The sequence below is a fragment of the Siphateles boraxobius genome, unplaced genomic scaffold (genome assembly GCF_051911475.1).
Source record: "Siphateles boraxobius isolate OS27281-9 unplaced genomic scaffold, OSU_SipBor_1 29, whole genome shotgun sequence".
NCBI lineage: Eukaryota > Metazoa > Chordata > Actinopteri > Cypriniformes > Leuciscidae > Siphateles > Siphateles boraxobius.
Genome location: NW_027508908.1, coordinates 2,521,985 through 2,538,857, shown reverse-complemented (window position 1 = coordinate 2,538,857; position 16,873 = coordinate 2,521,985). Strand labels below are relative to the sequence as shown.

General features: G+C 38.4%; 2 protein-coding genes across 4 annotated transcripts in view; one reads left to right on the top strand and one right to left on the bottom strand.

Moving 5' to 3' along the window:
- Nucleotides 1-16,078, bottom strand: part of LOC143753569 (tetraspanin-1-like) — a 206,383-nt gene extending 190,305 nt beyond the window's left edge. Inside the window, exons 1-7 of one of the 2 annotated variants that reach the window (XM_077246044.1) lie at nucleotides 15,994-16,078; nucleotides 15,626-15,832; nucleotides 15,428-15,502; nucleotides 14,512-14,619; nucleotides 14,314-14,442; nucleotides 14,149-14,232; nucleotides 11,286-11,376 (exon numbers count right to left, since the gene is read on the bottom strand). In XM_077246044.1, the coding sequence (XP_077102159.1) occupies nucleotides 11,317-11,376; nucleotides 14,149-14,232; nucleotides 14,314-14,442; nucleotides 14,512-14,619; nucleotides 15,428-15,502; nucleotides 15,626-15,832; nucleotides 15,994-16,047 (717 nt within the window). In that variant the 5' untranslated portion in view covers nucleotides 16,048-16,078 and the 3' untranslated portion in view covers nucleotides 11,286-11,316. Of the gene's footprint in view, nucleotides 1-11,218; nucleotides 11,377-14,148; nucleotides 14,233-14,313; nucleotides 14,443-14,511; nucleotides 14,620-15,427; nucleotides 15,503-15,625; nucleotides 15,833-15,993 lie in introns of those variants that run through there. The other variant, XM_077246043.1, reaches the window with a different exon arrangement.
- On the top strand, nucleotides 2,569-10,775 carry best2 (bestrophin 2). 2 transcript variants are annotated; one of them, XM_077245952.1, is made up of 10 exons: nucleotides 2,569-2,915; nucleotides 3,865-4,054; nucleotides 4,134-4,228; nucleotides 4,903-5,136; nucleotides 7,639-7,793; nucleotides 7,933-8,010; nucleotides 8,095-8,247; nucleotides 8,409-8,489; nucleotides 8,589-8,743; nucleotides 9,518-10,775. In XM_077245952.1, exons 2-10 carry the CDS (start codon nucleotides 3,903-3,905, stop codon nucleotides 10,290-10,292), a joined length of 1,878 nt encoding a protein of 625 aa, XP_077102067.1. In that variant the 5' UTR covers nucleotides 2,569-2,915; nucleotides 3,865-3,902; the 3' UTR covers nucleotides 10,293-10,775. The 2 variants fall into 2 exon arrangements, with proteins under 2 accessions (XP_077102067.1, XP_077102066.1); XM_077245951.1 differs by having other exon boundaries at nucleotides 3,860-4,054.
- Nucleotides 16,079-16,873: the final 795 nt, after the last annotated feature.

The following is a 16,873-nucleotide window of genomic DNA, read 5'->3' as shown; positions in this document are numbered from 1 at the left end:
TTCCCGCAAATCAATGGTATGGCTTAAAAAAATTCTAGCAATATACATTTATGGGGATTTTAGCTGGTATTCTGTGACTATCAAGAGCCCCTGTTCTCTGACATGCGGAAAAAAGCAGCATGGACACTGCAAAATAACTTAGTTTTTATTCCACATAAGAACCACTATCATAATCTGGAGAATGCTTTCAAAAGTTGGCATGAAACAAAAGTTGCAATAGTCTTTTCTTCCCTACTGTGATGTCTATCCGAGTGAGCGACTTCTCAAACAAGAATCAAAGTTGGGTGCCACTTGATTTTGTCCATGGGGAATATAGAGCCTAAGTCCCTCCCCTCCGCTTCCGGCTCATGGGACCTTACTTATGTAAGGAAAAAATATGTATGGTAGTCAATGGCGAGAGACAACTTATCTTTTTATTCCGTCTGAACTGCGCCCTGTATTACACATATGATGTTTGTCAATTTAAAAGATAATTATGAAAGTGAAGAAAATCAAAATTTGTCATAAAACAGAAGAGTAACATTTAGTTTTATGTGAAAATCGCTCAATGAACTACATCTCTCGTCTCGCACCAAGCTCGTATGTGTGCAGTCTGGTACAAAACACACAGGGATGACAGCGTAACGTTACGATTATAACGTTAGACTATAGAAAAAATGACAGACGTTAGCTTCAGTAAGTTAGCTTCATTCATTGAGAGAAAAGGTATGACGTCACATGCGCGCCTTTTGGGTTTGTAGTCTTTGTAATTACGTATTTTCACAGTCTTATACCTCAACAGTTTACATCAAACTGTGACTTTCTTGTCTTTAAAATGTATCTTTTAAATTGACAAACATCATATGTGTAATTCAGGGCACAATTCAAACGGGATCCAAATATTTGTTGTCTCTCGCCATTGACTACCATACAATATTTTTCCGAAATAAGGTCCCATGGTGGTCCACCGGAAGGGGAGGGACTTAGGCTCTCTATTGATTGGATGGTTGTGGTTGCTATTGGTCGATCTCATGTGAGTGACAGGTGGTCCCGCCCTCACGCCAGTAAACACGTCATGGAGAAGAGATGTGGCTGCAAGAGGGAGAGGAAGTTAAAGATTACGAGGCACATTAATTAAATATACTAATAATGCTGCGCAAGGATAAACCATTTATAATAAATACTCCATAAAAATTATTCCATTAAAAGAAGAAGAAGAATGTCCATTTTGATTTCAGTTACCTTAAGCACTCGTAGTCTCTAGAAACACGTGTTGGCACGGTTTCTGTACAGAGGCCACAGCGGCCTCCTTACATCCTGAACCTTAACCGGGACAAACAAGACCCCCCATAGTGCCAGAACAATGGTTTATGTCACAGGTGTCCAGAAGATTACAAGAGAGAGAGAGAAGAGAGAAGACGGACTATCTGCTCCTGTTTATGATGCGTCACCACCTAACTTCACAAACCGGTAAATTCAGAAGGGTCGTTGACGTACATTATGGTAAGATTAATCTATGTTCTGCATTAATACACAAGCGTGTTACCTTCTGGAAGTGTTTGGTCGAGGCTGTGTGAAATGCCTGCCTGTCGCCCTCAATCCATCAGGGCCGTGAGCCTCAGCGGGAGTCTTCACTAACGAGCAGGGCAGTCCGGACCGGTCCAGTCCAACACACCGCTGGAGGAAGATTGGAGAGATTTACCACGTCATGGCTGTCTTTAACAACAACGCCAAACAATATAGGGGGAGGCCGGGGCTTGTTGTCACACTTTTTTGGTTTAGTGAATATTCCTTAGAGCTAGTGTGTTTCTTAAGTTTATTTTGCTTATAGATTATGTGAGTCATGTCACAAAAGGAGCGTGCTATTTACTGTAAATTATTTGAAAAGATGTTTGATGTATGAAGTAATGATGAATATGAAGTTGGCAAAAGTTTTTCCACCAAAAATATTCCATATAGCCTATGTATTGGCTGTGTAAAGGCTTTTTAATTAAATAGTAAAACAATTGTATCACTTAATGAAACCGCAAAAGCACAAACATTGATCTGGGCTGTTGTAACGAATTTGTAAAATTACAAAATATTTAACACATGAGACAACTTTTGTAAAAAAGATATATTAATAATTTCATTTAATTTATGATTAACATTTAACTTTTTACCTCAGAGAAAATTTTGATTTGAAGAAATAATTCACAACAACAACAAACACTTTGTTTGAAATATGAAATAATAAAAAAAGTTAACAATAAAGGTAACAAAATCCCTCTTCCACAACAGATCTGTATTAAAATATTTTATAGGCTGCAGCTTTTGTTTTAATGAAACATCAAAAATTTAAAAGATAACATACAAAATATCAAAACGGTTTGGCCTGTTGTAATGAATTGTATATAACTACAATATACATATTTAAACACCAGGCAACTTTCAGTTATAAATACCTTTCGCTTGTACACCAGAGATATTCGAAATCATTATAAAAGTAGGCTATAATACAAAAATTTCCTGCTTTGAGACCGTTTTTAATACTATCTTTTAAAAAAAAACACATTTGTGCACAATTGGACTTATTGTTGATATATTGTTACCAAGTTAAAGCCCATGTGACAACTTGCCCCATTCTTGCCTGCACATACACACATACTGTATGTAAATGTTTGCTGACTTTTTGCAGAGAGGAAATACTGTGCTTGAATGCTGATTGTGTGACTGGATATATTGTATAATGGTAATGGTAGACGTCTGGGAGAGATGCAGAGATGATTCCTCACCTAAAGTCCCACCTCCTGACGGAGGAGGTGCGTTTGACCCGATGCAGGACCTCAAGCTCCTGTCAGAACATAAGAAACGACAGAAACACACGCAGATCCACTGGAACATCTTGGGAAATTATGCAGTGAAATATTTTACTCCTCTGCGGATGAGGAGAAAAGGTAAGAACACGTGTAGTTTCATTTACACATTGTCTTACATAAAGTTTATAGAATAGAGTTATTTATTGTTACTATTATTATTTATTGTAATACATTTATTGCAATACTGTTTATACAATATTGTAAAAAGAAAGAAAGAAAAAAGACTGTGTTAGAAATGCTTGTGAGTTTGTTTCTCATACGAAATCTCGTGGAAAAATAAACACCTGTGCAGTTCAGCATGTTTTCCCGGGAATGGCGCGTTTATTCCCACATTTACCTGCCTCTGTCTCTTTTAGATGACAAAGCGCTTGTCCCATGGGATCCACAGCAGGATATCAGACATACGCTGATCCTCAACCAAATACAATAACATTTCTTGTTATTTTAAAAGTATTGGAAATTGAATTATCATGACTTATTTAAAAGTTTTTGCATTTTTGTGGCCTATAATGGATGCTTATAATAACAAAGTATAATAATAAATTGGTTAACATGGCATGAAACTCATTCAAATATGTTCATTCATACAGTATATATTCACATATGAATGAGCTTGAGCTACATGCTTAATAATAATATGCTAAATCTCTTAAGTATTAAATTATTTTATTACTTTAAAATCTATCCTTGCCGCCTTTGTTTTTTGTAATGCATTTAAAATTGTGTATCATAAAAAAATTCTTTTTACAAAAATGTGGTTAAACTTTTTATGAAGTAAGCCTGCATTTAAAATAATAATTTGATGCAATGCTTTATTGTGCACATACATGTTTTTACATTGCACTTATATTTAAATAATACCTGCATGTAATTAAAGCTCGTGTAATTGCTGTAATTAGATTAGTAATTACACTGCAGACCAGGGTTGCCAGGTTTGCATAATATATTAACTCCCTAATATAAAGTCTGATCAAAAATCTTGACTTTCCTGCGTTTCTGGAGACATTACTCTTCTCTTTAAGCCTAGTTATTCTCCAGTACTCTGTGACACGCTGAGTTTGAGTGATGACGGTCACTTACACCGCCAGAGTGGCAAACGTGCGCTTCTGCGGCTTCTCCAAACTACTGCTGGCCTGGAGGGGGAGCATCTATAAAGTCCTGTACAAAGAGTTCCTGGCTTTCTTCGCCATGTACACGGCAATCAGCATCACATACAGGTGTGTGTGTGTGTGTGTTTATGTCCTCATCTGATGCTTTGATCGTGTCACATTTAATCTACATCATTTTCTTTACCAGATTCTTCCTTGTGGACGATCAGAAGAGATACTTTGAAAAGCTTTCCATTTATTGCAACAACTACGCCAGTCTCATCCCAATGTCTTTCGTATTAGGTACGCACGTCCTGGGACAGCATAACCACTAAATTCAGTCAGTAATTTACACTTCCGTTCAAAACTTTGAGATTGATACCTTTTTTTTAAAATGTTTTTGTCTCTTCTGCTCACACAGGCTGCATTTATTTATGCCGTAAAAACAGTTATATTGTGAAATATTTTTGCAGGTTGAAATATCTATTTCTATGTGAAAAACTGATGGAAATAACATTACAACATTTATTTCCATCAAGATGTGCATCCATTTTTGATGTTGTCATTGCAAGAGTCCAGCACTCTGTAAAGTCTCCTCCAGCACATCCCAAAGACTTTTAATGAATTTAATGTCTGGAAACCTTCAGAAATCATTGTAATATGATGATAACTAATACATTTCCCCCCAGTATTCTTAAATGGAAAGTTCAGAACAACAGCATTTAGTTGAAGTAGGAATCTTTTGTAACATTGGAAAGCCTTCACTGTCACTTTTGATCAATTTAATGCATCATTGCTGAATAAGTGTTAATTTCTTGAAAAATAGCCTAATCTTACTGAAATCACAGAATTCATCAGTGATGGTTATGATGCTGATTTCCCAACAAAAAATATGAGGATGCATGATGTCAACAAGTTAAAGGGATTTTAGCAGATGACAAGCATACATAAAAAAAAAAGTTTTATATCACACGCAGGGTTTTACGTGACATTAATAGTGAATCGCTGGTGGAGTCAGTACACGTCCATCCCGCTGCCGGACAGGATCATGTGCACGCTCTCCGGGGGCGTGCAGGGCGGGGACGAGCACGGCCGGCTTCTGAGACGCACGCTGATGCGCTACACGAGTCTGTCCGCGCTCCTGATCCTGCGCTCCGTCAGCACTGCTGTGTTCAAGAGATTCCCCACCATGGATCACGTAGTTGAAGCAGGTAACACGAGTTTACAACACTGACAACACAGTAACTGCCTATAGAGAGAGTGACCAAGACTGCATTTTACACCTGCACACTAGGTGGCGCAACCCACCATTAATCAGCTGATCGGCCTATTGTCTTTGACCACTGAGAAGGCACTAACTTAGTGGTAGCATTTAAGAACCATTTAAAAATAACTTAAATGTCGCTGCATATCGCATGGACACAAACTGTGAAGAAGCCCAGTAAAAGATATTAAACTCACCAACAGGGCCGGCGCTAGCCATTTGGGTGCCCTAAGCACAAATGCTTGGTGGTGCCCCCCCCCCCCCCCCCCCACTCCCCCCCAATTTTTTTTAGAAATATTTGTTATTTATATATAAAATATTTAAATGTGTATATATAATATAAATTATATATAAATATATACAGTATATACATGCAAATATTTCTTAAATACGTGCATATGTGTGTGTATTTATATATACAAAATAATTATACACAGTACACACAGATATATCATGTAAACACAAACTTTTGTTTTGGATGCGATTAATCTTTTCCCAGCCCTAATAATTTGACAACTCTGTGAATATGAAAATATACAAACACTGAGATTGTGGGGGGTTTTTCTAATTGCAGTTTCCCCAAAAGATGTCGCCCTTGGGCCTTGGCCTATGAACCTCTTGAAAATGACCGCATTATACGCATAGAACAACAACGAAAAACTTATCTAAGCGGTCTTCCTTTTCTTCTCAAACAAACTAACTGCATCTTAAACAGCCCAAGTTTCAAAATTTCCCGGGGGAGAAACCCCTGGACCCCCGTAAAAATAAAAGATTCAACATGCAGGGCTAAAAATGCCTGCCCCGGATCATTTGCACTACTAGCGACGCCCCCCTGGACATGCATACACGACGCAAGGGCGCCCGCGCTACAAAACTAACATTTTTATTTAAAACATTGTCTTACCTGCAAGCGACGCGCGAGTATCATCCCGCTGTCTCTTCTTTTTCCTTTTTTCCACCCCCGACTCTTGGTGCCTTTTCGAGACCATTCTGAGGTCGGTGTCTGCCAAATTTGACATTGATTGAGGCATAATCGAACAGACCACTGGGAGGTGGGGAAGGGGGGGCACCAGAGGGAGACTGGCAGAGGAGATTCACCTTTTTCTCGACTAATTTGGTCTAGGCCTATATTACTTTTGTATTGCTTTTGTATATTAACATGCTTTAGACATGTTTTATTTGTTATTTATACTTGTAGCCTATTGTGATGATTTTTCATGACCCAGATTTTTTGGTGCCCCCCCAAGCACTTGGTGCCCTACGCGCAGTGCGTGATGTGCGTGTGCGGAGCGCCGGCCCTGCTCACAAACGATTTCCATTTTCTCAGCAATTCCTAAGTTACCACAGAACACATTTTTTGTCAATGTTTTTGTAGTCGCTGTGACTTTTATCAAAAAGTTCTCAGACACCAATGATAACAAGTAGGCTACTGTTGTGTGTTTGAAATCGCCCCCTATACCCTCATTCCCTGTTTCCTACTCGAGTCCACTAATATAGTGACGGATATATCTTACCGGAAGTATGAATTTTGTGATACAGACAGATCCTTTTGTCCACAAATTAGGCGTCCCTTACAAGAGATATTAATTCAGTGGGAAAAAAGTCAGTTTTAAAAGGGTTAATTCAGAATTCTGAGGAAAAAGTCAGAATTCCTAGTTAATATATAGGCCTACAAAAACTGGTCAGAATTGCAAGATGTTAACTCAAAATTGGCAGGTATAAAGTCAGAATTGTGAGAAATTAAATAAGAATTGTGCATTATAAACACGTTTTTTGAGGAAAAAAGTCAAAAAAGAAAATAATTTCTGATTTGCAAGATGTTAACTAAAAATTGCAAGATAAACTTGGAATTAAGAAATAAAGTCGGAATCATGAGAAATAAACTAAGAATTCTGAGTAAAAATGGCAGAATTGCTTGTTTCTGTCACAGAATAAAAAAGAAAAAGGGTAATTGTGACTTTTTATCTCGCAATTATGACTTAACACTGCAATCGCAAGTTTTTATATCACACAATTCTGAGGGAAAAAAAGTCAGAATTGCAAGATGTAAGCTCGCAATTGTAAGATAAAAAGTCGCAATATCCTTTTAAATTGTTTTATTCCGTGGCAGAAACAAGCTTCCATAGAATTGTAAGTTAATATCTCACACACAAAAAAACATATTTCAGAATGAACTCAAAATTAGCAGGTATCAATTCGGAATAGTGAGAAATTAAATCAGAATTGTGCATTATAAACTTGATTTCAGAAAAAAAATTTGACCAGAATTTGTTCAATTAACCAGATGGTAAAACTGCCAGATATAAACTTGGAATTGTGGGAAATACCGGTAGTCAAAATTGTGAGTAAAAAAAATAAAAATCTTAATTACCTTTTTTATATTTTCATTCTCCGGCAGAAACTGACCTCCATAGAAACCTGACATTGAATAACATCTGTCTGTTTCCAGGTTTCATGACAAGAGAAGAGCGTAAGAAGTTTGAGAGTTTACACTCTCCCTATAATAAGTACTGGGTCCCGTGTGTGTGGTTCACTAACCTGGCCGCAGTCGCCCGCTGTGACGGCAGAATCAAAGATGATAATACTTATAAACTTCTACTGGAGGTAACTACATTCAAAAGATCTTTGCAGCTTTTACACGACAGTATTTACCATAGTAAGAACATTCAAATCAAAAGATACGATGCCTAGTGTAAAGTGTTTGAAAGGATAAATCTATTTTTGTTCAATGTTGTTTTTGTAGGAGCTGAACAATTTCAGAGGGAAGTGCAGCATGCTTTTTCACTATGACATGATCAGCATACCATTGGTCTACACACAGGTCAGATACATGCTTAAGATGAGAGAGTCTGAAAAGGTTTTCGTGTCATGTGATGGAATGATTGATATTTTTTTTCCATTGCAGGTTGTGAGTCTGGCAGTGTACAGTTTCTTCCTGGTGTGTCTGATTGGTCGTCAGTTTCTGGACCCGGGTCAGGGTTACCCGGGTCACGACCTTGACCTTTACGTCCCCATCTTTACCCTTCTGCAGTTCTTTTTCTATGCTGGCTGGTTGAAGGTCAGGAATCAGAATAATTTAAATATGAATTAGATGCCCCTCCCTTTTCATATATGACCCCGCCCACAAGTGTAAAACATGAACCCAGTATCATCCCATGACTAATTGAATCAATATTAGCCTTTACTATTTGTTTGTGTCATTGTGTAATTATTTCTCAGGTGGCAGAGCAGCTCATAAATCCATTTGGAGAGGATGATGATGACTTTGAGTCCAACTGGTTGATAGATAGAAACTTCCAGGTGCTGTTTTAAAATACATCAAATGATATATTCGGTTTGTCCTGCATTCGTGTCACACACAGTCACTTTTGAGATATTCTCTTTGTCGATGTTTAAAAGGTGTCTATGATGGCTGTGGATGAGATGTATGGAGATTTGCCCGTGATGGAGCGAGATCGTTACTGGAATGATTCGAATCCTCGTCCGCCGTACACCGCCGCTACGCTCTTCGTCCTGCGCAAACCCTCTTTCCAAGGCTCCACCTTCGACATGGCGTCAGTGCTCACCAAACACAGATACACTCATCTTTTCAGGCCAGACAGTTTACCGTACACCTCATCACGACTGCAAAAATAGCCCCTTTCACACATACAGTCTTTACTGGTAAATTACTGCCGGTTAAAGGATTAGTTCACCTCAAAATGATAGTTTCCTGATACGTGATTACGCAATGCCGGCGCGTCGCAGACCAGCGCAAGATGAACAATTGTGGTTAAAAGTTTTTTCTTTTCTTTTTTTTAGAAAATGATTGATCGTTTCACAATTTACCGGTATTTTGTTGCTGATGTGTGAATGGTCTTTTACCAGTGAAAAGCCAGAACACCGTTACTTGTGTGAAATCGTGTATATTTACCGGTAAAGTCACTCTGTTCATTTTACGGTAATTTACCGGGATTGCTGTGTGAAAATATAACATGGTGGATTACAGTCATAAATAGCTGCTACTCATTTAATTATGATTTTGAGAGGAATAGTTAAACAAAAAATAACAATTTTGGAAAAAAAAATTGATGCTGATTTATATATTTACGGTACATTTTTGGTTGAATTGCACTAGTCAATTTCTTTTTTTAAATGAATACTTTTATTCAGCGAGGATGCATTAAATTGAAATTTGAAATTCTTTCAAAAATACTTTATCATGTATTAAAAATATTATCAACTCCAAACTTGTCGATGCTAATATAAAATATTTGTTTGAACTATTTTGTTGACAGTATTGACAATTTTGTTGAAATAAATAGATTTGAACATTTCGAATCCCCCAGAATTCCTAAAGAGGAGATGAATTTCCAGCCTCTGAAGGAGATTTCCGAGAACCTGGAGGAATCCGTGACGAGGACTCACAACCTCGCCCTCTTCAACCGGCTCCTCGGCTCCCCGTCTCCCACAGGCTTCATGAGCAGTGCCTTACGCCGCACCTCCGCCCAGCTGCACCGTTTGACCCGCTCCGTCAGTCCGGACCCCTCCTTCTCAGACGCCGAGGATGAGGAGAGCGCGGGGAGGAGTGTGGGAACGGCCGGCTCCGTGCCGTCTGGTCTCGGGTTGGACACCACAGAGAGCACCATCTGCAGCTTTGGAGGACTCATCAGCACCTGTCCTCCGTTCTCAGGTGTGGAGTTCCTCCAGCAAGATGGAAGAGGTGAAGAGAAAAACGAGAAGATGCTGGAGAAAGACTCGCTAGTGCCAAAAATCCCACCGCCCACTGCGCAGGCGTCAGCAGGGAGGAAGAGTCCTCTCGCTCTGGGACGAGTCAGTTCTCATTTCTGTTCCTCAAACACCACCAACCGCTCTGTACCCAACTTGAACTCATTCCAGCCTATCCGTGACCCGGCAAAGGTCATGACTCCAAAACCGAATCCACCCAATAGCAAAGTAGAAGCTGTATCTTTACTGACCGTCCCGTCGCTTGAAGTCTCAGCATTTCCGGAGAATTCAGAAAGAGAGCAGATACTGGCAGATTCACAACGGCTGCCTGGTCAAAGTCAATGTGTGAGTGTAGGGTCAGAGGTCACGGGGTCAAGTAGTAAGGTCAAAGAGTGACCAAATATTTGAGCAACATGATCGCTTTTGTGTTATTTTTATATTGATACATGCAACCAGAAGGTTTGGATGCACTAGTCTGTAATTAGTTGGATTATAATACTTGGCAGATTATTTTTAAACTGTATTTTTAGATTCTTCTGAAAGTGAATGCTATGATAAAGTAATCATGTGACAGAACAATGATAATCAGCACTGAAACTGATCTATTTTTTCTAGTTTCTTGAAAATAGAGTGAATGTCTACATAAAATAGCAACATGTGGTAAATAAGACTTAGTTTTCTGTTTTGAATATATGACAATAATGTGAAAGAATGACACAGGCAACTCTCTTATGCATATGAATAATAGCGTTGAGATGATTATTAGGTTTGATGTTTATATGAACTTTTGGAAATAATTCTTATGTGTATTGCTGCATTGTAAGACTGGTGCTTATATATATGAAAATAAAGTGAAATGTAAAAGAAACAACAGCAAATAAAAATGCAGTAAACAAACAAAACGGTTTTTATATTTACAGTATACAGAATGACTAAACGTTAAAGAAGCAGAAAGGTTTGTAGGCTTTAGGGACAGAAATATCTCTTAATAATGAAGTTATTAATATTGATTTTTCCAGGAATTACTTCAGAACAGGATGTTCTCGCAACAGGGTTTTATGAGCTCATTATCAAGTGTATTAATCATTTTTATTAAAGGGAAAGTATTAACAGCTGTTCTTTGTAATAATATTGTTATATTGTTAAGTTACAAACAATGAAGAAACAGTTTATTAAATGAGAAGCAACAATGCACATGTTTTATATATGTTGGACATTGTAAAACTGAAACTAAGTTTCTGTAGATGATTATCAATAATATTTTTAAGAAAAACAAATTCTTTGTTTTCACACATCACCTTACATTAACAAAATGTAATGTAAAAGTTTTGTCTGAAGGAACTTTATATAAATGCAAGTGCAATAATAACACACAATGAACTTCCACACATTTATAAAATAAAATAAAAACAGATTATCTTCAAAGAGGGATGTGTCCCAAGCATTGGTAGACTTTCAGGGAAACTACCAGGGCAACAATCTGGAAAATAGGGTTGAAGATGAATATAAATATCATGTATCATCAAGAACTGATTGCTGTTTTGAGTACAATGCTCTCTTAAAACACTCATCCCTGCTGATATATACGAATATACGAGATGCCTGATTAAAAACTCTTCAGAAAACAAACTATAAAGACAATCACAATTTAAATCTTTGAATCGAATCATGCTAATCAGGTAGGGGCCTGTTTCACAAAGCTATTTCAGACTGGTCTATAGTGTTAGACAAGTCTAAAATTTGCTCATAGACTAGTCTAATGCAAGTTAGACGGTTTCACAAAAATAAAGACTGACTTAATGAAGACCAAAAAAATTAGACACCTTACCCCCAGGCTAACTTAGGTCCAAGACTCTATGTTACCTTGGCAACCAGCAGTAACAGTTACATACCAAACAGCCAAAAGAAAAGGGAAAATGGCTCATAATTTGTGGTTTGCTGACGACGTTATGGAGAGAGCTATGCGTAGGGAAGGGGTTTTTAGGATATTTCCTCTTAAATATTTCTTTTTTGGCATCTTGTATCATGTTTTTGCAGGGACGTGCACAGGAATTATGAGGGGCAGTTGCTCTGACCTGAAAAAAGGGCTTCCCCTACATTCAGTTGTGCTTCTTGCTCGTATTCAGTTCTGATGGTAGGCTACGGGCAACTACGCATGATTTGTAGTATGATTGCGTAAAGGGAACAGGAATTCCGGTAGGGAACAGAATCGACTGCTAAACCCAGGGCCGATCCTGAACTCCCCCTGGGGCCCTAAGCAAAAGGGGCCCTCTACCTGACCTGTGACGCCGTGAGCTATGTAAACCATTTGCCATTGCCACACAATCACACCTGACACTTCAGTGCTCCCAATACAATCCTCCCTCCTTTAAACAAAACAGTCAAAGAATAAGTACAACAATATAGAACAGAATGAGGTTCAAACAAACAATATTTATTGAATAGAGTATTTTCTATAGAATGTTAACATAACAAGTGAATATTAACGTAAACATAAATAAGAAGAAAATAATAAATTATAACCCTGAGCTTTGGCTTTTGGGATTAACTTTGGTTCTCTCTACAGCCTGGGTATTTTCGGCATCAGTATGATTTTTTTTATTTATTATTATGCATGTTGAAGCAATTCTTGATTTATGGTTATTATTTACTGAGGGATGTGCATCCATATTGACCAGTATGTCCAGCTAATCAACATTTTAAATTCAATATAGCCTATAAATCAATAGTCAATCAATGTCAAATTGTCAATACATTGCTTTCTATCTTGCATAATTAGTGCAGTTGTTTAGAGTTTTTAACTACACTGAGACTAGATCATCAGTTTCTTGTTTTATAAATGTGACTTTGATTGGGAGTGCCATCATTCACGTGCATGTATTGTACAGTATGTCTGGTCTCCACATATTTCTGCTTGAAAAATGCGAGTTTCATTTCGTGCACGCGCATATGAACGCACGATAACACACGCGACGCGGTTATGTTTTCCGAGCTGCAGTAAACAAACACCGTTGCACTTTGTCGTTTATCAAAAACAAACGTAATATTTTTTTTTTATTTTACTCTCACTTTTGTCAGGCACAAAGTGATGCAATAGATGCACTGCCTGCCCAGCTAGGTTAGCAAGACCGAAAAACATCAAACTTTGCTGACATCAAACTTAGAGAGGAGAGAACACAAGTTTACCTGATTGTTGTTCCCGCAATTCACTCTCATGGGTTTTTTCTTCTTCCTCTTTTCGTGACCAGAAGGATAGTTTCGCTTCATTTTGTCATGGATGTTGTACACATTAATTGACACGCTATGACACGAGATGGAGGCGGGGCCTTAAGTAATTTGTGGGGTCTTACGCACCGGTCGCGTGCAGCGCTGCAGCCACGTAAACAGTTTGCCCTTCCCTTACTGACTTTCAAGTTCGGTGCACGAATGGAAGTGAATGAGGCTTTGCGATTTAAAAAAAATAAAATAAAAAATGTATCTAGGCCTATGTGAAATTCTGCAGCCATTGTACGATTTTTTTTTCTCGGAAGGGCAACTTGAGTCGAGAAGGGCATATGGGCAGTTGCCCGGGCAACCTGAGCAACCCCCCTGTGCACGTCCCTGTGTTTTTGTATATTTTCTGTACGTCTTAAACGCTCAGCTCAACGGTCGGATTAACGCTGTTGTGGAGCAGGACGAGGCCGAGGGACGTGAGTGATAATGAACGTCACCTGTGAGACGCAACGGGCTCGCATCTCTCACGGAGGAGCGGAAGCATAAAAGGAGCACAACGGGCTCCGCTCTCTCACGTCCCTCCTGCTCGCCACAGCTGTTAACTGTCGTAGCAATCTTTTTCCAAATTAAACATTTCTTCTTGTTACTACGTTCTCCGCTAAATTTCCTAAGTAAAATGTCCTTGTAACTGTTTATACTCCTCCAACAAACACATTTTCCGCTGGGGTAAACTGCACCGAGCGGTTGAATGCGCTTACTCTATCCGCCATGTTTTTTGTTTTGAAATGTGTCTAATTTTACCCAGAATGCATTGAAGTGTAGTCCTACTTAAGATAGGCAGAGTCTTAAGTGCTTTGTGCAACGGTCTGATTAAGATGTCTATCTGAAGTCTGATTACGTACTATATCTAAGCCATAGTCAAAGTCCATCTTTGTGAAACCGGGCCCAGTTATAAACTAATACACAAATGCTGCAGTGGACCATGTCCCTCTATCTAATTGTTCAAAGTTTGGGAAGGTCAAGGGTCACATATTATTACCTCTAGAATGCCGATCAAAAAGGACAACGGTCCGGAAATGGGTACCATTCCCTCCAACAGCACATGAATGCAGCCCCTTACTTTCTATAACAGGAATGAAGGAGTTTCGTGAAAATAATGTATTCGTGAAGTTTTTGCTGTCTTATTGGTCATGATAGGCAGTACCTCTTTCGCAGCTTTATCTTTTCCACATGATGAATCTTCACCACAGCATTGTGTGGGATATAATGAATGCTTCATCACAAAGGTTGAATTTGTGAAGTCATCATAGCCTTTGTATCCACAGCATTTCAGCTAAAATTTGTAAAAATGAAGATTGTAATATTAGAAGGAACACACAGCTGACATGCATGACTGTCTTACCTTGGTCATAGTTTCATTCCATATGCTAGCGATCGAAGTGTTTTGATTATGGTTCTTCTGAAGGCTTGTAACCAATTTGCTCTCCAAGCTGCTCAAAGATTTTTCTTTCTGGTAACGAGAAAATTAAGCATTTGACTAGAGACGTCCCTTTATGCATAACACAGGTTGCCCAGCCATTTTGATTCCCAGAATGTTCATAGAAAGTTTGTTTTTGGTTCCCAGAACCCTCTTTTTTTAAGGGTTTGGTTTTCGTTAGGCCAGGAAAGATTTCTTAGCGGAAATAGAACATTAGTTTTTGGTTTGTAGAACCCCAGACAGACAGCAACATAGAGTTTCTTGTTTAATTAATAAAAATAAAGCACATCAACCATAATATTGAAGATTAAATAAGATTACATTTCTCCATTAAGTAGGCTAAGATTTTCGAGGGTACCCCGATTTTAAGTTTCTTCAGCACCAAATTACACAATCTATGATTTTTGGAATATTAAATTTATTTACAGACAATTATTTGACTTAAAGTAGGATATTGGTACATTTTTACCACTGAATTGTCCTACTTTTGGTCTGTAACAAACACTTCTTGTTTAACATCATGTTCTCTTTAATAAGGGCGTCAAATATATCTGAAATCATATTTACTCTCAAGTTATGTTACCTGTTTAAAAATAACCACCCTGAAAACATATATAAAGGACGTGCCTAGAACGTAATAACCAGTAAAATAACCAAACTGGAACCAAATACTGTGTTTTTCTGTGTTTGCTGGGTGGTTGGCACAGGGTCCATTTCTGCTTCAAATCTGATTTTTTTTTAGTTTTTTTAAAGTGAAATGTGTTTGTCTTCTTGATTCACTATCACAATGAATAACGTTTTGCCAGCCTTCATTGAAAATTGTGTCTCTGACTGCTCTCACCACAGAATTGGGGAGGTTGATAAACACTGCCACGGTGACATGGAGGATGAAGATGATGAGCACAATGACGAAAAACTTAAAAAGAACAGACAAATTAAAAGCTTTACACATGTCAAGAAATTGAATCATCTCTACAATACTTTTTGTTTTCTGAAAATTGTCAGTCAGAAAAATGGGTTGACGCTTTAAAACACTCACAAACAAGAGCATCCATCTTTTTTTCTTCAAAGTGCCCAAACAACCAACAACACCCAACAGAGCGAGGACGCATCCCAGAGCGATCAGCATCGGGCCGCCCATCGACATGATCGTGGTGAGAGTAACAACATCAACTGTTTTAAACAAGTCAGTCTTGCTCTTCATTTGTGACCATATACCGAGTCCCACAGTCGCGCCTCCACTCAACTAGTGTGTGAAAGAGAGTAAGAAATAGTTTTTCGGAAGTGCTCATTCATCATCAGTGGGCCCGGGGGCAAGAATATTTCTCTATATGGTTTAAAAATATAGGGAATTAACTATGACCCCTTCAGTCAGGGAAACGGCCATTACAATTACACCGTACTTACAGTGAGGAAGCTGTAGAAGGTGGAAGCCAACTTTAAACATCCCGTCACCTTCATGATTTTGTTTTTGTTGGTCTGTGGTAAAAAAAAGAAGTGTCAATTAAAACTATAGACAAACTTTGCATGTTGTTTTAAAGTTTAGAAACCTTTTAAGCTTGACTGATAGAACGATAGATCGTTTATAGAATGTTATTACGACAGATTTACCAGAGTCCTTTGGATTTTAGATACATTTTGTATTGTTACCTCACTTCACATGTTATTTTTTATAACTTCACATGTTATAAAAAAATAATGATGTATAATAATTAACATTAATATGAACATGAATAAATTATGTAATAATTAATGTAATTCATAGGCCTACAAACATTAAAGGCAGGGTATAGGTTTAAATAACTAGCAGAAAACTGCTGGATTTTGAAAGTATCCAACAGTGAAACTCCTTCCAAAGCCACGCCCCCAAAACACATGAACGCGTGATGCCGACCGCTCAGCTGGAGGAGCGAAGCGGAGAGGAGCGCAGTGCATGAAGTGACATCACCTTTTTTTGCCTTGTTTGCCTGCGCTGACTGTATATGCAGGTACATGTGGTACTGTGAATTTGACTGCTCTTTCTCTGCCATAATTGTGAGACTTCCTAGCATCCGGCCGGTAGGTGCTGAGCGAGTCAACCGAGTGAGCGCATGTGGGCAGCTCCTGTTGCAAAAGGGCTGGTAGCCATAGCAGCGAGGGAGAGTGACAGTCGCCCAGTCAATCATTGCATTCGGTCCGAATGGAATAATGAGCTGTGTTTATTCCAGCCAGACACTCTATAAACTCCTTTTCATAGTACTTACGTTTTAGATATGTATTGGTATATAAAGACAGTTTAAACAAATTT